The 26,497-nt window shown below is 43.9% G+C and overlaps 1 protein-coding gene across 4 annotated transcripts in view; it reads left to right on the forward strand.

Moving 5' to 3' along the window:
- Positions 1 to 26,497, forward strand: part of DOCK8 (dedicator of cytokinesis 8) — a 204,516-nt gene that overhangs the window by 43,447 nt on the left and 134,572 nt on the right. For 3 of the 4 annotated variants that reach the window (XM_044265948.1, XM_044265949.1, XM_044265951.1), the window contains exons 2-4: positions 3,104 to 3,206; positions 14,141 to 14,316; positions 16,889 to 16,960. In XM_044265948.1, coding sequence (XP_044121883.1) covers positions 3,104 to 3,206; positions 14,141 to 14,316; positions 16,889 to 16,960 — 351 coding nt within the window. Of the gene's footprint in view, positions 1 to 3,103; positions 3,207 to 4,477; positions 4,516 to 14,140; positions 14,317 to 16,888; positions 16,961 to 26,497 lie in introns of those variants that run through there. The other variant, XM_044265950.1, reaches the window with a different exon arrangement.

The following is a 26,497-nucleotide window of genomic DNA, read 5'->3' on the forward strand; positions in this document are numbered from 1 at the left end:
TGTGCTGAGTTAAATCCTGGGGTTTTGGCATAGGGTGATAGATTTTGCTTCAAAATGGAAGCAAGAATGTGTCCCTGCTTCCTTTCTTCGACTCTCTGTAACGCCACACCTTTCCTGATCCTTTTTAGAAGTTCCCATTTCAGGTAGACCTGTCTGGTCTATGGCGGGAAGAGCTTCCCAAGGACCAGGAGATGAAATCATGTTATTTGAGAGGTCCTATGGGGAGGCCCTGGGGGCAGAAGTCACAGGAGCAGTAAGTCCTGTCTGTCGAAGGCCCTCAGGTCATAGCAAAGGGCCTTTGCTTGGTTGTCTCGTCCCTCTGTGTGTACGGTCATCTCCCCAAGTAAGCACATAACTGAACGCCGTGGTGGTTTGGGTTCCTTTGTATTGCCAAATGCAAGACCCAGGGTTGTTCATGCAAGATGGGCCTTTTGATATGGCCAGGGGTCTACTCTGTTGGTTTTTTAAAAATTGGTGATGGTTCAGCTTGTCATGAAAATCAGCGTATTGAGTACTTGGAATCAAATTCTGAAGGTTTTCCTCCATTCTTGGCTGTTTCATTCAATTTAGTAATTTTTGCCTTCCCTCTTGTGTCTTTAGGACACTTAACACACATCCATATCCATATCTGTGTTTTTATCAGCTTTATTGAGAAATAATCCACATACCACTTACTTTACCCATTTTTCATGCACAATTTGCTAATTCTTAACATATTCACAAAATTGGGTTTCTGTCACCACAATCTATTTCATTTATTTATTTAAAAAATTTCTTTAAAGTCTGTTTATTTATTTGAGAGTGAGTGAGAGAGAGCACAAAGTTGGTGGGGGGAAGGAGGAGAGGGACAAGCAGACTCCCTGCTGAGCAGGGAGCCCAGTGCAGGGCTCCATCTAAGGACCCCGAGATCATGACCCGAGCTGAAGGCAGACCCTTAACCGACTGAGCTACCCAGGTAGCACACCATAGTCAATTTTAAAACATTTTCATCACCCCAGAATGAAACCTCATTTCCATTAGCAGTCACTCCCCATTTGTCTCCAAAGCCCTAGCCCTAGGCCTGCTTTCTGTCTCTGTAGACTTTCTTGTTCTGGAAATTTCATATTAAGGAATAATAAAATACGTGGTCTTTGGGTTTAGCTTCTTTCTCTTGATGTGATGTTTTCAACATCCATGTTGTCCTATATGGTAATACTTCTTTCCTTTTTTGTTGCTGAGTAATATTCCTTTGCATGAGAGACGTCATGTTGTTTATCCGAGCAACAGGTGATAGACGTTTGGGTTGTTTCCACTTTTCTATTATGAATAATGCTGCTGTGAGCATTCCTGGCTAAATTTTTGTAGGAATTTCTGCTCTCACTTCTCCTGGGTGTACTTCTAGGAGTGCAGTTGCTGGGATCTATACGGGAACACTATGTTTAACTTTTTGAGGACTTACCAGACGACTTTCCAAAGCACCTGCATGATTTTATATTCCCGCCAACAACGCGCGATGCTCTGGTTTCTCTCCACTCTCACCAACACCTGCCATCGCCCGTGTTTTTTTTTTTTCTGAAATCACCATCCTAGTGATTGTGAAGTGGCAGCCCCTGTGGTTTTGGTTTGCGTGTCCCCAGCAGATCATAGCATACTTCTTATCCTCATGTGTTCTTACACTTAAAAAAATTAAATAAGGACAAGATCTCAGAAAATTCAGGAATACAGTGAGAATGAACTGCTTTCACTTCCTGGGGGAGGGGGTATCACTTCACTGCTTCATTCTGTACGGGGTCCCCCCACCCCGGCCATGAAGTCCCCACTCATCATCCGGAATCCTGGGAAGGAGAGATCATTGTCCTGTGTTGGGTTATGTACCCACCCCTCTGTTTTGTAGTTATTCCTAGACAAAGTAACAAGATGAGAGTGTGGATCCTGGAAGGACATTGAGGTGCTCTCGGATTGGGGGAATGAATGCCCCACGTGGGACCAGAACAGGGTTTCTGCCTTTCTGGAAGTACCACGTTGCCACGACGGAGGGTCAAGCAGACCATGTCAGAAAACTTATCATGCAGAGTAATTACCAATTAGGCCTTAGCACACAGTGTAATGGAGAAAACATAATAAGCTTTATTTATAATATTCAAATACTATTTTTTAAAGTCATCATTTAAAAAATTTATATAGCCCTTGGCTCGACAAACAGCATATTTCAAACACACGATCTCACCCGATCCTCAGGAAACGTCTGTTCGTGTCTCCTGTTATGTCGTGGTCTTCACTGGGGTTTAAATACACTTCAGAGAACTAGCCCAGGAATCCACCCACCAACAAATGAGATGGGATGAGAAAGGTGACGTGAGAAAATGTATTCTGAGCTCCGAACTAACGACTAACACATGAGTGCCTCAAAGACAATCTGTTTGCAAGCTGGGGTTTCCCTGGTCCACAGCTCGGGCCAGTAGATGTGAGCAGACAATGGGGAACAACTTTCGTGTGCCTGGTTTCCAGCTACTGAGGCTGTTGGCTGGGGACAACAGTGTTGGGCTATGAATGACTCAAAGGATCACTCTGCTAGGAGCAGTTTGGAAAGAGTGCAGTCCTTGGAATCCTACGTAGCGCTCAGGGTACCTGGAGGAAGGTGGGGTTGTTCATATCATAGATCTCTAGAATGTTCTGTCATAGCAGGCAGCCGACCAGAAGGGTTCAGCTGCTTAAAATGAGAATGGCGGGATCAGAATGGCAGCATGGGGTTCAAAGGACTCTAGTCTGAGACCAGACGTCCTCAGGCATGTCCTCATGTCCTGAATGGCTCAGGAAGAAGGATCCAAGCACTCTGGATCTTTCCTCTGGCCTCAAACTCTTCCCTCCTTCACGCTCCCATCCTTTCAGTATTGGGCAGCAGGCATGGTCGGCTGTGGGTGTCCTTGCTTTGGTGAACTTTTCAAGGCTGTATATGGTCAGACAAGAGCTACGCTGTCCACTCATAGGCCGCTGAGGACATGTTAGTTCCGCCAATTGCCTGGCCAGTGCCTGGGTTTTATAACACTATGCCGAAGATCGTATCTGTAATTGTGATGATCTGTGAAAATAGCTTCTTCATTTGGATGTTTGTATCTTACCCAAGGTATTCTTCGGCGGAAATAAGGAAGCAGTTCACTCTCCCTCCGAACCTTGGCCAGTACCATCGACAGAGCATCAGTACCTCTGGCTTCCCCTCTCTTCAACTAGTAAGTATGAGTATGGGTTTGCTTAGAGAATGGTCACGTGCAGAAGGGCACAGTGCGTCTTTTGCTTCCTGCTTCTCCTTAGCTCTCCGCTGCCGCCTTACACTTCCAGCTACGAGTTCCTACCTCCATGCCTGCTTCTTGACATCACACGGTTTCCCTCTCACCTTCCATCTGCGGGAGCGGAGAGTACCGTGCGGACCTCCAGGGACCATGCTTCTGAAGTCTCCGGCTTCAGTGGGCAAACAGGCTGCTTGATTTCCCCCAAATTATGATTCATATTTTGGGGAATGGTGGAGTGGCCTGGAACCTGACTACCATTTGTAAACAGGCTTTTATTAGGAAAATAAATCCCGAAATCTGGAAAGCCAAGTTAGGAACCTTAATTTTTAAAAATGGTTTTCTTGGACGTATAATTTGCACAACAATAAATTCACTCATTTTAGGTGTACGGTTTGATGAATTGGGCCAGTTTCTAGTCATTTAATCTTTACTTAATCAAGATACAGACCAGTCTCTTTACCCCCTAGATGCCCCTCATGCCCCTTTCCAGTGGCTCTCTTCTTGAAACCTCCAACCCAAGGCAATCACTGATCCACTCCTGTCACGATTTTGCCTTATCTGGAACTTCATAAAATTGGAATCACAAAACAGACCTTAATTTTTTTTAAAAAAAGATATTTATTTATTTATTTATTTGTCAGAGAGAGAGAGAGAGAGAGAGAAGCACGAGGAGCAGCAGGCAGAGGGAGAAGCAGACTCCCTGCTGAGCAAGGAACCAGATGTGGGACTTGATTCCAGGACCCTGGGATCATGACCTGAGCTGCAGGCAGATGCTTAACCAACTGAGCCACCTGGGCGTGTCCAGACTTTCATTTTTGAAACACAGTCCCCCTTTTAATCTGAAGGTTGCTTATATTTTTACATTAACACCTACTGTCGAGTGTGTATTATGTGTTACATTATTTGAGGGCTAAATGCCAGACATATGTCAGGTGGGCCAAACCTCACTTAAATGAGATGATTTGTAAAACCAGAAGTTGAGGATTCACTTCCTTTGTGTGAGGCTTGAGCCCTCGCTGTGCTCACTTCCTCACACGCAGCACGGCGGCACCTTCTTGCTTCTTCTAGTGGTTATCTTGAGGAGGTTAGGTTTTTTGTTTTTTTTTTTTTTTTTTCTCATTTCTCACTTATTACTTCAAAACCACTTCTGCTCTTCGAAGTTTTGTAACCTTCCACTTGTTTCCGGTAGCTGCCATCTTGCTCCTGTAACAATTACAAGACACGGCGTGTAACTCTGTGTCTTTTAAAGGTATGTTTGCGGCAGTGATGTGTGGTGATTTCAGTAGGATAATTTGTGTGTTGTATCATGGATGAAATAAGAGTAGCAAAAAGTGGATAGCACCTTTTACTGCAAGAGGTAATGACATTTCTTCAAAAAAAATCTATTTTTTTTTTTTAAGAAATGCCGACTTCGGTGGCTTGCTAACTGTCCTTTTTGTTTGTACTTTTCCTGTTTCAAAATTGCAGATTATAATAAAAGCACATTAAAGGCATGATGTCCGTGCCTGGATGGATTAGATAACCTTTAGACTAAAATATTAGCTATGGGGTTTTTTTTTGTTTAATTTGATGCTAATCTATATTTCATTAAAAACCCTCCTAAATTTTTAAAAAAATTTCTGCCTCACATTGTATTCCAAACTGTGCAGAATTCAGTTAAAAAGTGACCAGATACATGTTTATAGTTCAAACAAGGTAAGGAGGGAGGGTTTGGTGCCTTGCTTGTTGGTTAATTAAGACTGCGGCTCTCTGCAGTGGCTGTCTTGAGAAACAGTCGGACATCATCATGAAGAGGCTTTAAGGAAGTTGAGCTCACAAGCGTTAACCCCTTCTCTACATACCAGCTTTGACATTAATGCTGCTATCTTAAGTTTTTCATTTAAAGACACAAAGAAAAAAAAAACTTGCTGAATGTCTACAGGTGTTCTTTTGGTAGTTTTGCCTCTTTACCCGTAGGTTTTGACAAAAGTGAGTTTTGGTGAATTTCTTTGTTAGCTAGGTAGTCAATTACCATGTGGCTTAACTACCCGTTTTCTAACAGAGGCTATCAAGGAAGTTGCAAAAAGAAGCAGCAACGTTTAACTACACAAGACTCATGCTGTTCCTGCCTGTCCTAATTTATTCTTGGTTCTATTTGCAAATAAATAGCCTTTAAAATAGCCATATATTTAAAATATATCTTAGCATTCCAGGTTAGCTCCTGGTTATCTCTGCCCAGATCACAACTCCAATTTCAACACATGGGTGCTGCCCTGGACCCTTGTTAATTGCACGAGGAAGGGGAGGCATGAGGGAGCTAAGGGGCCTTATTTTAATTCCCCCTTTAAAAAAAAAAAGCACAACTTGTAGAGGAAATCACCTTAACATTTATCTGCTGTCACACTGTCGTATCTCCATGAAGTGGCCTTTCTTCTCCCTGAGGCATCTTCCCGAATGAAGGCTCCTCCACCAGAAATCATCAACCTAATGGTGATTTCCCTTAAAAAATCAATTTCGTAGAAAGCTAATGGGACATTTCAGCAAGCTTCATTCCTGGCAAGGCAGAGAAGGAGCTTATCCTCTAAAGACTCTGAGGCTGAACTAGCTTTTAATAACACTTTTCCTTCCCAGGGTCCTGGGATCGAGCCCCGCATTCGGCTCTCTGCTCAGCAGGGAGCCTGCTTCTCCCTCTCTCTCTCTGCCTCTCTGCCTACTTATGATCTCTGTCTGTCAAATAAATAAATAAAATCTTAAAACAAACAAACAAACAAACAAAAAGCCAAAAACACTTTTCTTAAATGCAAAGCTATATAAGCTGCTCATTATATGACTTTAGACAATTGGAAAATAAGACCAAACAACTTTGTTGTTTCCCAACAAAGGGAAACAAGACCTTTGTTTCCCTTACCTTTATTTATTTATTTTTAAAGATTTTATTTATCTGTTTGACAGAGAGAGATCACAAGTAGGCTGAGAGGCAGGCAGAGAGAGAGGGAAAAGTAGGCTCCCCACTGAGCAGAGAGCCCAATGCAGGCTTCGATCCCAGGACCCTGAGGTCATGACTCGAGCCGAAGGCAGAGGCTTAAACCACTGAGCCACCCAGGTGACCCACTCACCTTTATTTATATACCTATCCATTTCAACAACCAATGGCTGTTTAATTTTTAGAAGTATTTAATGGTGCCAAGTTATTTAAAACCGGACCTGGGGGGGGGGTGCCTGGGTGGCTCAGTCACTTAAGCATCTGACTCTTGGTTTCAGCTCAGGTCGTGGTCTCAGGATCGTGAGATTGAGCCCCACTTGGACTCTGAACTCAGTGGAGAGTCTGCTTAAAGATTCCCTGCCTCTGCCCCTCCCCGGACTCACCCATAGGCACTCTCTCTCTTTCTCAAACAAATAAGATCTTTAAAAAAAAAAAAAAAAAATCAATGATTAGTTTGTTGTTTTGCAAGCGGTCCGAACTTGGCCACAAGCCCAGGTGGACCCCGTTTTGCGTGAGTATTCCTGCCTTCTGTGAATTTGTGTATGTGCATAGAATTTTTGTGTTGCAAAAAGTTGCATTGCATCATAAAGTTGTATCATAAAATTTACTTTTCTTTTAGACATAAATCATTAAAAATAACCATGAGGTTTTTTCCTACAAAAACCCATGAGATGGATCTAGATGAGAAGCATTACTGCCACGGATTAGGTATCTAACCGGGAACAAGTTAACCTCTGTGAAGCTTTTTTTATTTGCGCTGTCGGATGAGTGCTACCCCACCCCACCCCCGTCCTCCTCCCTTAGGGCTGATAGAATGGTGTCAGCCGTTGTGTTAATAGTGTATTAAAGACAGCGCGAGAGATTTAACTGGTGGCCAGAGGTGGTTTCAGCTCTGAAAAGCCTTGTGGTCACTTGGGAGGAAAGATGATCCCGAGGACCTACACTGTCTTTAGCGTGCTAGGTGTCCCAAAGGAGGTAAAAGCTTGCTGGCCGAGGCAGGAAGACTTAAAGGAAGGTTCTCAGCCTGGGCTGTCCATTAGAATCATCTGGGACCTTTCGAAACACCTGCGGCCAGGCCCACCAGAGAACAATGAAATCAGAATTTCTAAGGGCTGGAGCTTACGTATGGAAACGGTAAAGTTCCCTGGGATTTTGGCATGTGATCTGGACGGAGGATTCTTTAAAGAACCGACATTGGTGGAAGTGTTCCAAATAGGAGAAAACATAAAGATCATTTCTTTTGTGGTCCTGGTGACTCTGGATTTCAGAAAATGTGGTAGGTAAGGACCACTTGCCAGCCCTGTGGATATATCCTTATATAAATAGAGAGGCTTCTGTTGTAAATGGATCAATCCCATGAGAGAAAGGGTATGTGTGTGTGTGTGTGTGATTTTGTTGGATTTTTTAAATAAATTATATAAATTATAAATGTCAGCTCTAATTATAAATGTCAGCTGTAATGTATGGGGTGTTTTCAAAGTAGATAAAATATTTTTGAGTCTTGCGTTCTGGAATATGAGGAGGATTGACCATTTCAAGCTGGCTTTTTAGGCTTCATGATATGGTCATAGACCTGCCTTGGGTGTCTTTGACACACCTGTCTGAGTCATTTGTGACCAGTGCTGGGGAACATGGCCTTGTGCACAGACTCATCTGTGTGTAGCCTTGCCTTCTGGCTTTGGAATCTTCCATTGCCACAGCCATTTGGACAGGTTGGCCAGACCCCCCTCTCATGCTAACCATCCACACCAGCAAATGACTCTATAGTTGACGTCTTCTTTAAAATGAAATAGTAAAGGACGAAAGCCATATTCTGATCTTTCAAAGTTAAAAGGAGAGTGAACTACAAGAAAAGGTTGGGATCTCTGTCTGAAGGTAGAAAGGAGGATTTGAGACGCCGTACATGGTTAATAACCTTAACCTACATTTTCATAGAGGGAAAAATTCTATTTTTAGAAATGAGAATAGAAAAGATTTGAAGTGAAATGGAATGAATCATCTGGAATGTAACGGTTCTTGTTGAAGAAAAGGATACAAAAAGCCACATCCTAAACACTATGGTTACATGACTTGTTTGTGTATAACATTTATGTAAAAAAAAAAAAAAAGTCTCATACCTTTGAAGGCGTTCATTTCTCTAGTGTGTTTAAGCGTCTGTGCATTAAAGCAACCTTTTGCTTTTACTGGCAAGGATGACCTAAATGTTAGATCACTTGATAAATACGGTTCTTTTAAATTTTTCTGTTGCTGTTGTCTTTTTGTGGATCATCTGTCAAGGAGTTGGGCTGTCCTCAGGTTTCATTGATTTCCCTTGAGGGGCGTGATGGAAATGAAGATTTCAATACAGTTTTCACGCAGATTCACAATGGAACATAAAATGACAGAGTGACAGCCTGCGTGCCGAGCGGGAATTTCATTACCGTCTTTGAAAAGCAGGGACATCAAAGTATCTTGGTAGAAATAGATTGATGCCCATGATAGCCTATCAGCCATCTTCCGCTCGGTGGAAGATGGCCATTGGTAGAAGTAGGGAATCATTGTTGGAGCTAAGCCGTGAAGTTCTTTGAAATAATGAAGGAGAAGAACTTTACTGTCTTCGGCTCTGTTTACCTACATATAGTAGAGAACAGAGAGGATTGTCTTAAGCCTGGCTTCCTTCCTTCCTTCCTTCCTTCCTCCCCTCCTCCCTCCCAGAAATAGGTTTTGGGTCTCGCTCTGTGCCAGGCACTGGTCTAGGAGCTGGGGATGTGCTAGTGGATACAACAAAGAGTCTAGCGTCATGGAACCTATGTTCTAGAATGGGAGACATAGACAAACGGATGAATGCGGACTCTATCAGGGGGTATTAAGTGCTGGAAGAATGAAAGAGGGAAAGAGGTTAGAGAGTGATACAGAAGAGGAGTTATTTGGGTGTCTGTTGGAAAGGAGACACTTGGGAAGAATTCTGCATGAACTTGAGAAGTGTCTGAAGGAAACGTTTTCTAGTCAGAAGGAACAGCAAGGGCAAAGTCCCCAAGACAAGAGTATGTCTTCTCTTCCAGCGACAGCAAGGAAGTGGAGTATGAGCTGAGCAGAGCAGACAGGAGAGATGAGATCAAAGGGAAAGCAGGGCTGGGTCCTAGGCCTCAGAGACCACAGAAGAACTTCGGCTCTTACTCTGATTAAGAAGAGAAGTCTCTGGAAACATTGAGCCAGAGGCCAGGCGTGATCTGACTTTTTATAAAGATGACTTACAGAGTTCCTTTTCTAAGGATCACTGTGGTTGCTATGTGGAGAGTAGACGGGGGGTAGGGAGGGTATTAGGAAGTTGTCCCAGTAACTATGGAATAGGGCTGTAGGGAGCGATGCCAGTAGAGAAGGAGAGAAGGTTGGATGCTGAATATATTTCCAGAAGTAAAGAGGATGGGATTTTCTCATGGACAACATGTAAGGCGTAAGAGAAAGAGAGAAACCAACATAGACTCTGAAGTTTTTGCCCCAGGCAGCCGGCAGAATGGAATCACCAGTCCCTGAGATGCCAAGACCTAGGAGATAAGGGAAGAAAAGATGGGCAGGAGGCAGGAAAATGAAGAATTAGTTTTGCGTTTGTTGTGTTTGGCAGTCCTGTTAGGCCGCCGGATGGTGATGTCTGGACCAGATAGTGGTGTAGCTGGAAAAGTCAACCTGGATTTCAGGGCAAACCTGTAAATTTGTAACATTGAAAAGTGATATTTAAAGCCACGGGATGGATGAGCGCCTCGGGGAGTGAATGGAGATTGAGAAGCAGAGACATTTAGGACTGAATCCTGGAGCACTGCACTGTAGGAGGAGAACCTGAAAACAGCGATATCCCAAAGGGAGAGTGACCAACCATTTCAACGTGTTCAGGACTGAGGGGTTTCGTGGTACATGTACTTTCTGAGACTGCATCACCTTCCATCTGAATAAAGAATTGCAAGAAAGAGGGGGTGATTAACTGTGTCCTGTACTGTAGATGAACCAGGGCTGAGCAATGACCATTGAATTTGGCAACAGGGGAGTCTTAGATGACTTTGACGAGCCATCTCTCATGAACAGCCCAGGAGATTTGAGGACCATCCCGTAGGGGTGCCCACACATGAGGGCACCAGGCCACTACCCCTGGAGACATCACACTTCTCCCCCAAGCCCCACACAGAGCAGCATGAAGCAACCCCTGCCCCCTCCCTTACCGCTCCCCCCACCCCCGCCCCCGCCGCCAGTGCTGTAACAAAGGACCCTTGTAATTACCTGTGTGATTTGGGTCAAGTCACTTAACTTCTCTGTTTTTCAGCACCCTTCTTTCTGAAGTATTTTCCAGATCGGTTATTTTATTTTTAAAGATTTTATTATTGATTTGTCAGAGAGCAAGAGAGCACAAGCAGGGGGAACAACAGACAGAAGGAGAATCAGGGGGCGCCTGGGTGGCTCAGTGGGTTAAGCCGCTGCCTTCGGCTCAGGTCATGATCTCAGGGTCCTGGGATCGAGGCCCGCATCGGGCTCTCTGCTCAGCAGGGAGCCTGCTTCCTCCTCTCTCTCTGCCTGCCTCTCTGCCTCTCTGCCTGCTTGTGATCTCTCTCTGTCAAATAAATAAATAAAATCTTTAAAAAAAAAAAAAAAAAAAAAAAGAAGGAGAATCAGGCTCCGCATTGAGCAAGGAGCCTGAGGCAGGACTGGATCCCAGGACCCTGGGGCCATGATCTGACCTGAAGGCAAGCGCTTAACTGACAGAGCCACCCAGGCGTCCACAGATTTGTTATTTTAATCTGGTGTCCGTGTGCTCTCTGCATATACACTGTGCTAGGAGCTACGCGGGTTCATTTTAAACAGATACCGTTCTGGTGCTGTAGGAATTGTCAGTTTCAGAACAACTGGAATCCCATTCATGTCAGGAGAACTAGGCTTTGATGTGCATTAGGGGGCAAGGGAAAGTACTTGGGGTCTCCACCTACTTGCCAAGGGCAAGAGGAGCTTGTGTCGCCTTAGGAATGGACAGCTTCCTCCCTTGTCCATTTCGGTGTAGAAAGAGAGGGGAACTAGTCAAACGCCAGCTTGTCTGTTGTGCTGGAACCATCCTCAGTGATCTCTAACACGGTTGATGTTTACAGTGTCCTCCGTCCTGAAATCTGTGCTGACCTCCAGGGTCTCACTCTGTGATCAGTCCCGCATATCGATTACACTGGGCGCATGGCCCCGCAATTCGTGCTTGGTGAGGTTACCGTGTCCTTATCATGGCTGCCCTCTTCAAAGAGAGCTTTATCTGTGAGAATGTAGCTGACTTGGCCTTCTCATGGCTGACCAGAGATCTGTGCAAAGATGCTGGAGAGGCGCTACCTGATTCTTCTGTATCCCCCGCTCCACTCCTCATCCCCAACCCCCGCTCAGGGACTGGCGTGCAGCAGATACTCAGCAAACCGTAGCTGAAGGAGGGAGTTATCTGTCCTTGTCACCTAGGTTCCTGGACACCCTGTCCTGTAGGCAAAAAAGGCTTGTGTCACCATTCATAGCTTTGGGTTTTAGGCTCGTGACAAGCGGACTACATTGGCTGAACCGGAATTAGCTTCCCTCGGATGATTTCGCACAAATGCCATTTCTCCGTGGAAGCTTCTACTCACCGGTGATGACTGCTAGCGTCACAATGCTTCTGAGTGTGCTTCACATATGATTTTTAAGTATATATTTAAAGGGCCTCGGCTTGAGGGATTGATATGCCTCGGCATAAATTTACATTTGTCATTACTTTAAGTAACTAATTAATTATGTCATTACTTTGAGCAGCTGGGCTCGTGAGAAACACAGAGTGGAACTTTTGGTCAGTGTGGTAAATGTAGTGATCACCCTCTTGCAAACACACTTACTATCGCCCTTTAAATATTTCTGGAAGTACAAATTCCCTAAAATGCCTGCAAGAGAAAACACAACTATCGCGGTTAAGAACATGAGCCCACCTAGGTTTGAATTCCAGGAGGTCTACCGACTTCCCAGCTGTGGAGCCATGGACGGATGATTAAATCTCTAGCCTTCAGTGTCCTCATCTGTAAAATGGGGTAAGAAGGGTGTGGAACTTATAGGCTTTAGTGAGGATGATGTGACACAATGTATTAAATGATCGAGCCGATTTCTTGGCACAGAGTAAGCGCTCCATAGTTACTGGCTTCATGGGTATCAACTTGGCAACAAGGAGATGGGGTATGCAAAAAATGCCGTTTCCTTTTTCTGTTCCTGACTCTGAGTGCTGTGTATTGGGTTGTGGTAAGGGGTGGGAAAATCTACTTTCTCCTTTGGGATTGGTTGGAATTAGGCAGGTCTGCAGAGAGAATGCCTTTCATTTCCTCTGGCAGAGGTCAGTAGCCGCCTTGACCAACTCTGTCCCCACCTGTCTTCCGCAGAGGCTGATCCCCGGGCTCCCTCTGCTCCTCTGCTGGTCCCTGTACCTTCATGGTCTATTCCTTAGCTGGTCTGCAGGTCCCCCAAGAAACTTCCCTGTCCCCTGTCAGAGTACATGGGAGCCAGGCTGAGCTAGGGATGTCTCTGCTCTCCTCCACCAAAGTATATCCTGTTGCTTCTCTTCCGCCCCCTTTGTCCCTGCAGCCCAGGACATGACGTAAGCCAGCCACCTTCCAGAATCTCAGAGAAGGAGGAGGGCCCGTGTTCCCCCAGTTCTTTGCTTTGTCCTCCGTCCCCAGAACATCACTCAGGTCTCCACCAGGAGGAGGTGGGAGGAGGGAGGGCAAGCCGCATCCTCTCGGATTTTATGTCCTTTTGCCTCTCCCGCGAGCTGCGCATTGCTTCTCCTCTCTAACGCGTCCTCGCGTCGAGTCTGGTGTGTGGTTTCAGGGTGATGAAAAACCGGTTTTGTTAGTGTTTCCTTCGGATCTGGCCGTGTTTCCCATCGCGCCAGTTCGAATCAGAGTCTGGAGCGTTTGTTTCAGGGGTCCCTGGTTGGGGGGGGGGTCGAGAGCAGTTACCTCCCTGGGCCGGTGAGTCCAAATAGACCTTCGTAAGCCACCCCCAGGGTGGCGTCGCATCCCACGACGCGATTCACTCCGGTTCTTTCACTTCCCTGAGGCAGTGGTTCCCGTTTGGGGGACTTCACAGACCAAAAAAAAAAAAAAAAAAAAAATAGTTGCTTAATCGCCAACTATTTTATCAACTAGAGAATTGTCTATTTCGAATCACCATCTTCTTCTGTCACTTCTTTTGTCCCCCCCCCCGCCCCCACCGCGCGTGGATGGAGTCAGAGAGCAAAACAAGACAGTCCTGTGAAAGGGAGTACAGTGAGGCCAGTTGCCCCGAGTTGACTCACTTAACTGCAGTCCCGGTGAAACCGTCCTCCTGCCCAGCACGAGTCGGTCCAGAAACATCTGGAAATCACTGTCACCAAGTCTGGCTCACCGTGGGCTGCGATTATGTATGAAGTGTTTTTAAGAAGCAACGTATAGGATAAGTGAGGCCAGCGGAAACACGGGGCCTGAGTAGTCCCACTGCGGGAGTGTTGCATTCGCCGGGATTTAGGGAAAATTGCCGCCACGTGCAACTTCACTGTCTTTGGGTAGACGTGGCCTCAGAGAGCTTTTGCAGGGGAAATTAGAAAATTCAGCAAAGCCTCGTGATCTCATTTTGGATCTCCTCAGGATTCCTCATCAAGACGCAATTAAGCAGAGAAAAATTCCGCCTTGGGGTGTGATTTGGGTGCCTCACCGTGTTCTGACTTGACTTTCCGTGCTGTGTCTCTTTCCGTATCACTGCCTCCGGCTCTGACAGCCCCTCCGAGGAGGGCGCCGCTGAGTTGTGCGCTAAGAGCCAAGTGCTTTGCCGAGTGGAAGGGGCAGGCCCAGGGCGAGCCGGCTGTGGCCTTGGTGCTTTCCCTGGAAACCCCGTGGGAACCTCCTTCTCCTTCTCCTTACCTCTGCAGCCTCAGTTTTATGACCCGGTGGAGCCAGTGGACTTCGAGGGACTTCTGATGACACAGCTCAACAGACTGGACGCGGAGCTCGCCCAGGAGCTGGGGGACTTCACGGAGGACGACTTGGATGTGGCGTTCACGCCAAAGGAATGTCGCACTCTGCAGCCCTCTTTGCCGGAGGAAGGGTAAATCGTTTCCCTAAACTGTAGCTGTCAGTGTGAAGTCGTGACTGTTACTGGTGTGGAGGGGAGACGCCTTAATTCTGGACTTCTGTTGGAACTCACGGTACCCCGATCCATTAAGATGGACAGGATGCCGACTCGTTACTGTCGCCTGTGGTGGTTTTTAAATCGTTTCAACCAGAGGCTTTAAAAAGGCATGTGGGAGCTAAACCACTTAAGGGGATGCTCAAGGACAGGAGGAGGGGGCAAGTGGAGGCCTGGGAGTGGGGACAGCCTGGGTGTCAGCTCAGCGACCTTGGGTGACTCACCTGAGCTCCCAAGAACCTCAGTGTCTCCATCCGTAAAAATGTCCAGCGTTTCAATAATAATCAGTGAAATGATTCAGAAGCGTTTGAATTGTTTCCACCAAAGACCCTGGATCAAGTCACAGATAAGTTCAACCCACATTTTTTGAGCATCTACTATGTGCCGGGCACCGGCATGCATAGATGAGTAAGGCAACATTCCTTCCTTGGAAGAAAGTTTTGCCAAGTGGGGAGACAGTGGGGAAAGCTCTGTGGAGGGAATATGTGGAGATCTGGGTCGAACTTGAGTTTCCGCGATGGGTCAGTCAGTGTGTTTCTAGGCGCAGGCATTAGCTCTAGGTAGCGAACAATGGAATTGTGTGCTGGTGAAACTCTTGTGACTTCCATGGTGGAAAAAACAGTGCCTCTTTAAAAGTGTAGGGTGAACTTTAATGTACATTAATTTTCAAAACAAAATCAAGATTCACGTCTCTCTTGGACATTTTCTACTTCGTCACCTTCCCCAAAAATAGTCCCTGGAAGGAGATCATGAAACATGGCCCCTGCCCCACTGCTGTGCAATACATTCTAGTTCTGTTTTGGATTTTCTTCCATCATAGTTTAAGGATGTGGGGTGACTGAGATACAGTATTATCGTGAGTCTTTGCTCTCCTGTTTTAATAGTTCTTATTCACATAGGAAAGCTTGTCATGCGCTCAGCTCAGACTGTTTTAGAAATACTCCCTTCCCAGAAAACAAGCAGTGGGAAACACTTTCCCCATCGTCAGCCCATTTATTCAAGTGTAACTTTCCCGTAGGCAAGCTCTGTTTTTTCACCGTTGACAAAGAATCATTGCCTATCACTTCGTCTGAAATTTATGGTTACTTGTTTAATCATTTTCAAATGAGGTCAGAGTCTTGGAAAATCCTGTTTCAGATACTTTTAAAAAAATGTAGAGGTAGGACTTTTGAATTTTGATGAAAGAGGCAGGTTTTTCCCTTAGCATCCGTTATTTAGTGTAATACTGCCTTGGGATCAGGATTTCTAGCTCACCCTGTCTGTCCGATGACTTTAAAACAACCTCTGCCATTTCAATCATTGCCCAGAAGTCTGACATTATAATCAAAAGCCAGGAAGGTCTCGGCAGCAGCGGCAGCAGCAGCAGCAGAGAAAACAGCAGCTGACCCCCGTGGCCCCAGAACTTCGTGGGGAGCTCTGGCAGTGCGGTGGCTGGCAGCCTACACTGCGCAGGTCCAAGGCCTGGGTTTAAGTCCCCGCTCTTCCCCTGCTGGGTGACTTTCAGCCTGGTCCTTCTCATCTCATTCTTCTGCAAAATTCGGATAATAGTGCAAGCCCATGCCCTCGGGGGCTGGTTGAGAATGAGCTGGATTTTTTTTTTAGAAAGAGAGAAAACATGCATACAGTAGTTATCACAGTATCTAGTGCATAAGAAATGGGTCGGAGGCATGAGCTATGGCCAGACATGCTTCTAAAAGCTTCCATGCTGACTTGATCCTCATCCCAGGTCTCTGAAGGAGGCACTCCTCTATCTAGTGCTCTAACAGGAGGACCCAGAGACAGAGAAGGAGCGCCCCAGGCCACGTAATTAATAAGGGGTGAGGCCATGGTTTGGGCCATCAGTGTTTAGCCTGTAGTATTTCGACTCATTCATCTCTAATATCGAAACACTTGGGAAAACAGCCAAAAGCTTCGCTACTGTGTGGAACTGGTTATTCGAAGACTCTGATGCCCATGGAGAGGGTTTCCCATGGCACACTCTTCTGCAGGTAGGACAAGAACTGCCCGGATTAAGAATCACCAACGAAAGAAGCCAGGATCCAGTCCTCAAAGCACAAGACAGACCTTCTTCATGGCTTTCCAAAAGGGAAACCTGCGTGTCCTAACAAGGTTACACATGAGCAAAAATTAGACTCAATTGCCCCTGTGAGAAATGGGTATTTATGCTTATTTTTCTGGTTCTGTATGTGATTACAGCTAGTTCTACCTGTCTGGCATTGGAATGCCTTTAAGGGATGGGTGTAGTTTAACAGGATTCTCTGTAATAAAGAAAACCCACAGAGCATCAAATGGCAACATGTTTGTCTCATCGAAGTAGAAATGCTGTCGCCCCAGGAATGCTGCAGACACTTGATGGATGGGTAGGAATGCCCCTGGCGTTCTCAGTTGATACGGGATTGAATCATGCTGCTCTCCTTAGTTATGATAAGGGATTGTTTTGTTGTCTTTATCAGGTACTAACATGATTTTATGTCATTTTCCACCTCATTAGGGTTGAACTGGACCCTCATGTCAGGGACTGTGTTCAGACTTACATTCGGGAATGGCTAATCGTGAACCAAAAGTAAGCTCCTTTTTCTTTTCTCTTTATATATATACGTATATTGTTAGCTTTTACAATTGCTTGTTGTTGGTGTTTTTTTTTTAAGATTTTATTTATTTATTTGACAGAGATCACAAGTAGGCAGAGAGGCAGGCAGGGAGCCTGCTTCCCTTCCTCTCTCTGGGATCGTGACCTAAGCCAAAGGCAGAGGAGCCACCCAGGTGCCCTTACAATTGCTTTTTAATGAAAAATTTCAAGGGCAGTTTTGGGTTTACAGGAAAACTGAATAGAGAGTACTGGGAGTTCTGGTATACCCCCTTCGAACAGTTCCCCTTAGTGTTAACTTCTTGCAGTTTGGGTGCTGTTAGTTTGTTTGGGTTTTAGTTTAATTTTTGGTTTGGTTATTGCACACATAACCACATGACTGTTCCAAAGAAACTTTAGCAAGGAGGGGAATTTGTAAGTACAAAATTCATGAATAATGAATGCGGATTCACTTTATCTTGTGCCCTATTCAGACACCTGCTGTAGGCTCTGTATTACCTTCTCTATCAAATATCAATTCTGCCTGCTTGCCTTTCAATAATCTTTTAATAATCTGGTCCCACTGTATGCGGGCCAGATCCACTTCCTTTCTGCTGGGCCTGGAGCCTCTTCCTCCCTATTCGTCCTCATAACCCACTCAGTCCTACCTCCACACCTGGGCCCTTGCTGTACCCTTCTGGATGTGCCCTCCCCGCTTTCCCCTGTCCATCAGATCCTACGTATGGATTCAAGACCAGGACACATTTCTTTTCTTTTTTTTTTTTTTTGTCTTTATGCAGCCTCCTCTGGCTGATTCATTCTTTCTTGGATAGACCTTACTTAAGATACATGATACATTTGTTATCCCTGATAAGCCCATAGTGATATACTATTATTAACAAAAGCCCAGAGTTTACATTAGGGCTCATCTTTTGTATCCAAGGTCCTACAAGTTTGACAATTACATAATGCCGTGTCTCTGCCATCCCCGTATCATACGGAATAGTTTCCCTGCCCTAAAAATCTCCTGTGCTTCCCCCACGTTCATCTCTCCCTGGCAACCACTTACTTTTCTACTGATTACACAGTTTTGCCTTGTTCCTTCATGTCTCGTTGTGATCTGAGAGCTCATTTCTTTCTTTCTTTTTTTTTTTGCTGAAGAACACTTCACTGTGTGGATTTATCACAGTTTGGTTAGTCATTCACCTATGCAAGGAGAAAGTTACATTTTAAATATAAAGAAGAGGGCCTTTTTGTTTTGTTCCCATTCTGATGAGTTCTGGGGGGGGGGAATTAATGAAGTGAAACTTGGCCTCAGATTCCAAGTTAACATTTAAATCCATGACCAAGAAATAGATAACTTTCTAAGCTTCCCGTCAAAAGGGCCCTTCTCTCCTGGGTTAGCCAAATGTTCTACCACATTGTCTTGAGGTTTGTGTCTCTACGTCAAGAACCTGGACAGTACCATCCCATGAGAAACATGTAGACACACGAAAATCTTCAGCCTGTGTGTGCGAATAAGTTGGGCACCAGGGCGGGGAGTGTGAGCGGACTGAGGACACATCCCAGTAGAAGAAACATCAGAGAGCCTCTGTCAAGACATAAATAGTGAAATTCTGCTCTCCTCACCTCTCCTGTGCTGCTGGAAGAATTGGTGTTCTACGGGATAAAGAGTGAAGGACTGGGGGTTTGGGTTTTATCCAGGTCCCAGAAGTGTGCCAATGAATTTGTGCTGATGTGTTTTGGAGCAGTGTCCGTAAGCATACTATTTTCAATGGCCAAGCAAGAGAAAGCAGAGCTTGTAAACAGTGATTAAGAGCAAGTTAGATGCTAATCTATCATGTGTTCTAATTTCCAACATGAATGGAAAACGAAGTTTGCCAGGTAGTCAAGGAAGATTATGCTTGGCCAGTAATAAATAAAAAATTCCAGAACAAGTTTTTCTCAAGCTTTTTAATGTTGTAATTAGAGATACTTTCTGGATATTATGGTTCTAAAAAAAGTCTGAGAAGGAACAATAAATAGAAAGGTCTGTTTTACTACATTTGGTTTCTATTTGCTTCTTGGGACACTATTTTTTTTTTTTTCATTCCTCATGGCAATTCCCGTTGGAATATTCTTTTTTTTCCCCTCTAGGTTACTCAAACTTAAAAGAAAAAAGGACTCCTTTGGAATACTTATTTTAGACATTTTAGAGTTTATAGGGAAACAAAAGGGGAAAAACCCATTCAGTTTCCTATAGACAGATAACTGCCATTAACATTTGATACATAGCCTTCACATCATATTTCATTTTATCTGTATTTGTATAAAAACTAAATCAGATTATGATACTATTTGTAGCATGATGCTATTTTGGGTTTTTGCAGTAACTAGTGATTATCTCTGTTTGCTATTAAACATTCTTCCTCAACCCAATTTTTAATGGTTGTATGATATATTTACATCAAAATTCATTTAACCAATTTTAGTGTTTGCACGAGTCCCTGTTTTTCAGGATTATACTCCAAAATGGTAACATCCTTGCGCACAGCTATGATTTTTTTTTTTCCTTCAGAATAAATCCCTAAAGAGGAATTTTTCTGTCTAGGATTATGCACAAATTTAAGGATTTGGGAATAATATAACCGAAAAATTATCAATAATATGTGCATGAATCCTCAAGAATATTGGATGTTACCTTTTAATAAATTGCCAGTTTTTCTTGCAAAGAGACTCTTATCTGCATTTCTTGATTATGAAATTGGGGAATCCTTTGTCCGTATATTAAGTTGGCCAGCTTATAATTTTTCCTTCATGTCCTATTTATTCCTGAAATTTGTGCGCCTCTATTAATGTGTTTGTCTGGGCCTGTTTATCTCTAGGACTACCTTTATTTATTAGGGATATTAATTGTTTGTCTGGCATATATTACACATTCCTTTTCCAGTATATTCTTTGTCTTTCAAAATTGCTTCTAACTAACTTTTTTAACATTCAGATTTATTTACGTAATCAAATCTCTTCCTAATTTTCCTTGTGATTTCCATTTTTGTTGTCATGCTTTAAATGTAATTCACAAACCTGATATTATTTACTGGGAATTTTAAGTTAAAATGTTAATCCATTAGTCACATGATCTCTTTTGAGTTCCCTTTTGAGTCTCTATTTGATTTTATCTCTTCTATAGCAACAATGATTATTCGTATATTTATTTTATTCAAATTTCTGTGCCCTTTTTCTCCCCCCATGAAACAAAGTAGTATCTTATTTAGTTTTATCTTTGGCAACATGCTGGGGCTGGGAGTTGCTGTTGGTCCTCTGCGCGCTTGTATAATGGGCCAGTTCCCTTCTGAGAAATTTGGTAGGAGTATGCAACTCTAAAACTCATTGCCAGTTTCTGGAAGCTTTGACTGGTGTTTTATTTTTTCATTTTTTAATTTTTTTAAAGATTTTATTCATTTACTTGACAGACATATCACAAGTAGGCAGAGAGGCAGGCAGAGAGAGAGAGGGAAGCAGGCTCCTTACTGAGCAGAGAGCCCATTGTGGGGCTCTATCCCAGGACCCTGGGACCATGACCCAAGCCCAAGGCAGAGGCTTTAACCCACTGAGCCACCCAGGTGCCCCTGACTGGTGTTTTAGAGAGGAAGCACCTTTTTCTGCTCCACTGTTTGATCCTTTGGTACTCTGAATTTGGTGCTCCAAACATGAAAATATATTCCTAGCACACATTCTGCCCCATATGTACCTGTAATATTTTATTTGTGGGGAGAATACAACATACTGTGATACACTATTGCCAGACATCTCCCAACCCTGCATACATTTTCAGCTCAATTGTTTCCTATGGGTTATTTCTTTTTTTTCTTTTAAGGTTATTTATTTATTTATTTATTTGTCAGAGAGAGGGAGAGATTACAAATAGGCAGAGAGGCAGGCAGAGGAGGGGAGGGAAGCAGGCTTCCCGCTGAGCAGAGAGTCCGATGTGGGGCTCGATCCCAGGACCCTGGGATCATGACCTGAGCTGGAGGCAGACGCTTAACAGACTGAGCCACACCGGTGTCCCCCTATGGGTTGTTTCTTAGTCATTGCTGAATGATGGTAGAAAGAGAAAGGCAAGGCAGGGGGGTTTCTGGTGGCAAAAAGGGAGTGCAACCAGGGGGAGTCTGGCCCTGGCTCCATCCATAGGCCACTACCATGAAGAAGGAGCATTCAGATTTCTGGGTCATATAGACCTTGACTGCTCAGGGCCTGGCAGGAAGGACAGTATGAAGTGTCATGTGTTCCCCTTTGTGGGGACAAGGAATGGGACATTGTTCTGCCAGCTCCATCTGATCCACAGAGATTCTATCCAGATTCAGGTGTTAACTTTTCTGCTCATTTGGGTGAGTTTCCATTTGTTCTGGGTCTTCTTGAGCAGGGTACTGGGAAGTTGGAGGAGGACACTGTGGGCGTGCTGGCCAGTTGCTGCTTAGTGATTAATTGGCTCTCCTTTGAATCTGTCATTTTACGTGTCAAATAATACATGCTCATTTTGAAAGAAATCAAGCCATGTGGAAGTGTATTAAGTAAAAGGCGGTCTCTGCCTCACTCCTTGCTCGCTCCCTGCCCTTCCTTCAACCCACTCTTAATGCACGGATGTTGTTGCTACACAGGCTTCCAGAGATTATCAGACCCTCATCAACATATAGATGGATATGTGTATTTTACATAAATATTATATATGTATGTACACAGTTATAAATATGTATGTATGTTGTATATATGCACAGAGTACCATTTTTTCAGTAATATCTTTTTTTAAAAATATGATTTTTTTAAAAAAAGATTTATTTATTTATTTATTTATTTATTTATTTGACAGACAGAGATCACGAGTAGGCAGAGAAGCAGGCAGGGAGAAAGGGGGAAGCCGGCTTCCTGCTGAGCAGAGAGCCAGATGTGGGGCTTGATCCCAGGACCCTGGGATCATGACCTGAGCCGAAGGCAGAGGCTTTAACCCACTGAGCCACCCAGGCGCCCCTAAGATTTGATTTATTCATTTGGCACAGAGAGAAAGAGAGTGAGAGGCTACACGCAGGAGTGAGAGAGGGAGGAGGAGGCCCCCTGCTGAGCGGGGAGCCCAGTGCAGGACTTGATCCCAGGACCCTGGGATTATGACCTGCTCCGAAGGCAGACGTTCAACAACTCAGCCACCAGGTGCCCCTCAGTAATGTCTTTGACATTCCTTCCGTGTCAGAGATCTATCCCCTCGCCTGGTATTCTAGGGGTGAGGTGAAGGGATGTATCGTTAAGTTACCAAATCTTCCTCTATTGATGGACATTGAAATTATCTCCAATTTTCACAGTCATAAATAACATCAAAGTGGACATCTAGGCACACTTGCCCCGACACGTGCATGTGAGGATTTCCGAGGGTAGATATGAAGTCCGGCACAGGACACGTCCTCCTAAGAACTGCCAGATTTTTCTCCAGGAAAGCTATACCGATTGACTCCATTCCATCCGGGCATGAAACTGCCCTGTCCCCCATATCCTGGCCAGTGCTGGACATGATTGGTCAAAATAAAATATGAATTCCTGAACTTGTATTCTAGTTCTTGTAACTGGATGCTACTATATTTACTTTCTGAATATTGTTTCTGTCATTGAGTTTTCTTCCCTTATCTTCCCTAAAGTCCCAGTTCAATATACGCTTATCATACCACCTGACTTCCTACTCCTAGGTATTTACCCAAGTGAACTGAGGACCTCTGTTCCTATAAACATCTATATGCAAATATTTCTAGCACTTTCATTTGTGCCTGCCAAAAATCAGAAACCGCCCAAATCGTATGCAATGGGGTAAGGGATAGCCAGATTCTGGTACGTCCATACAGCACAATGCTACTCTGCAGGAAAATGGAACAAATTCCTCATGCCTGAGGCAATACAGATGCTCTCAGTTATATCACGCAGTGAGAAAAAAGCCAGACAAAGGAACATAATGCATGATTCCATCTGTATGCTGTTCTGGAAGAGGCAGAGCTGTAGGGACAGAAAGGAGGTCAGCGGTTGCTGGAGCCTACGGGTGGTCAAAGGAAGGGACTGCAAAAGGTCATGAGAGACTTTTGAGGTGTTGGAACTGTTCCAAATCTTGATTGTAGTGGTGGTTACACAACTCTGCATTTGTCACAACTCACTGAAGTGTCATCTAAAAAGGATGAATTGTAAATGGGCCCTAAAATCAATGGGTAGAAATCTAAGATAGTTCCTGACATTGATTCATTACTCACTAAATGGAAGACCTATTACTTTGCTATGGTTTTACTTTATTATTTCACAGAATGATTTCTCTGGAGCAGGAGTAAATGGTTTCAGGTCCAGGCTCCCGCACTTACTGCTGTGTGACCTAAGACAAACTATTTTTTTGTGTGTGCCTCCATTTCTTAATTGGGAAAACAGGAATTAGAACAGTGTCTACCACACAAGTTATATTATATGCAATAAATAAATTAACATATGCAAAGTGCTTAGATATCTTGGCCTATGGTAATAGATTAGCTACCACTTATGATATTTTAAAAATAGTACTACAGAATATGGCTCACGTGTCCCTGCCCAGTTGACAAATAACTTCAATTAGATGTTAGTAAGATTATAAGCAAAGGAAAAAAAAACAAGGGATAACTCAGTGTTATTGAAGATTTCTTGTGAATTAATGATTCAGCGTAGAATTCCCCTCAAAAGCACTATAATTTCCATATTCTTGAAATACAGATAAAGTTTGGAAAATCAGAAGCCTTTAGGGTTTATCTAGTTCCAGTTCAGCCCATCCAAAATATTCCTTTCAAGTGAAATAAGATCTGAAACACTTCAGATAAAGCACTTATATTAGCCTGTCCAAGGAATGAACCAAAAATTCTACCTGTATATTTTAATGCACTGCGGAGGGGGACTGCCTTCCTCTGGAAGACCATACTTAATGAAGCCATTTCACCTTCTATGGACATGTCTCTGCCATCCATAACCACGCACTCAAACACTGATTTACTTAGCTCTTTTATTCCGCAATTATCTCCTTGCTGATATTACATTTCTCTGTAATATCTAAGGATAGTCTTTTATGTCCTTGCTATCTGTGATAATGGCTTTGAATCCCACTTAGGGGGCAGGGGAGTGGAGTAATGGCCACTTGTGTTCCCTCCCACGCTCATAATTCTATAGAGCATTTGCCACTCAAGTTCTATAATTGAGGCTTTTAAATCAGACAAAGAATGCTGCCTATGAAGGAAAGAGGAAAGTTGTAGAATTTCTTTTTCACTTAATAAGAAAGATTCGACTACACAGAAACACAAACTACATGATCTCCTTTTGGAATATGTTTTCCTACTTGAGATGTTGTGGTACTTATAATGGAAGATGCCTTGAATGGGTTCCATTCTATCCTTCATGTCTAGAAACATAAACACCATAAAATGTGGTGTCATTGCTCTAAAAATGATAGTGTTTTTCTCTACATGCCTTTTGGAAATGACCCTCGATCTCACAAATAGAATGGGGCCATGGTTGCATATTCATCTCATTTCCAAATATTTGATAATTTTGCTTGGACTGATGTTTGCAGGCATCTTTGGGGTCACATTAAATACTTAAGCATTATTTCCTCTGCCATTTTCTCTGCATGAACTAAAGAGTGATTCACTTACATTGTGTTTGGTGTCTTGGAGGAAAGTTGAGCTCTTAAGTAATTTAACTTGTTCGCATGTTATTTATTCTCGGTGTATTATCCACAGCGACAGTGAAACATTTCAGAAATGTTATGAGCAACATCGTAAAAGCCCTTAGACTTTGTCTTTCATCCTGGGTGATTAAAGTAATTCTGAAGGAAGGTCGTGCTCAAGGAGAGCTGGGACATCAAGGAATGGGGTATCATCTGTTTTATTACTCCATATTTTACTCCCAGTGAACTGGTAAACAATTAAAATTCAAACACATCAGTGCATATAATTCAGTTACTCCCAAAACACCATAAAAATGTCTCCCTGATCAATAATTGCTTATTATGACATGCATTTGTTGTGCTGGCTGCCAAGGTATTCAGCTATTTGCTTTCTAAAAGTATAGGAAGCAAGCAAGGCTCGTCAGCCTGTGCAGTTACAGAGAGCGATCCAGCTGTGGAAATCCCTGAGCCACTCCTGAGCTGTGACACACACCTCCCATCCCCATGAACCCACACCCTGCTGAAGCCCCAAGGCCAGGGCTTTCATGAAGCCTACCCTGACCTGGCTGGAGGAAGTGGCTCCCTTCTGTGAACTTTCAAAGCCTGCTGTTTGTATTTCTCTTGGGAACTCTTGTCATACTCTACACTGCACTTTTTTTTTCTTTTTTTTTTTTTTAAGATTTAATTTATTCAAGAGAGAGAGCATGTGAGTGATAGAAAGCAAGGGCAGGGGGCAGGGGGCAGAGGCGGAGGGAGAAGAAGGCTTCCCACTGAGCAAGGAGCCCAATGTGGGGCTCGATCCCAGGACCCTGAGATCATGTCCTGAGCCGAAGACAGATGCTTAACCGACTGAGCCACCCAGGTAGCCCTCTTGCGGAGGGCCTCTTGCATTCTGATGACTTTTCTGAATGTTTCTCTCCCCTATTAAATATGTATTTCTCGGGGCACCTGGGTGGCTCAGTGGGTTAAGCCGCTGCCTTCGGCTCAGGTCATGATCTCAGGGTCCTGGGATCGAGTCCCGCATCGGGCTCTCTGCTCAGCAGGGAGCCTGCTTCCCTCTCTCTGCCTGCCTCTCTGTCTACTTGTGATTTCTCTCTGTCGAGTAAAGAAATAAAATCTTAAAAAAAAATATATGTATTTCTCGCTAGACTATGACTTCATGGAGGACAGGGACTCCCTTAAAGCTAGGACTTTTGTGCATTCCTCTTTGGTGCCTTATTCTCAGGAGATAGTTTATAGACATATGTTGAATGGGAGAATGAATGGAATGTTAGCAAGCAAACATCCATATCCTGTTCCTTAAGACAAGTGTTCTTGGATCTATCAGACCCAACGGCATCTTTCTGTGTAATGAGTATTTTATAATACCATCTTTGTCACCCATGAACTTTCTCATTTTTAAAAGTTAATAAAATGTCCCAACTGTTATATAAAGGAGAACTGTAAGAAGCATAATACATTAAATAGCATGTATGTAAATATGCAAGTGCTTGGACACAGCTCCATCAGACAACATGATCAAATAGCTCTTTGCAGCTGTGGGAACCATCACTGCAAGTATCACACCTACAAAAGCAGACGACAACAGGTGTGTTGTGTGGGTGACTCAAAGACCACAAGCAGCATTGCTGTTAGTAATGTGATTTTCCAAAAGGGGGGAAAGCTCTTGGTAGAGATCGAATCATCACAGAGTTTAATTCCCCCTACATTTATATGGTAGTTGTTTTGCTGGAAAATTTGGTGCAAAAATACTGGGGGTCTGACTCATATATTTACAGGCTGGTTTTTCACCTCCATGAAAGACAGGATATTTGATAGTTGTGTTGGATGCTGATAGATGTGTTGGGATC

This window comes from Neovison vison, chromosome 9 (assembly GCF_020171115.1).
Source record: "Neovison vison isolate M4711 chromosome 9, ASM_NN_V1, whole genome shotgun sequence".
In the NCBI taxonomy this organism is placed as follows: Eukaryota; Metazoa; Chordata; class Mammalia; order Carnivora; family Mustelidae; genus Neogale; species Neogale vison.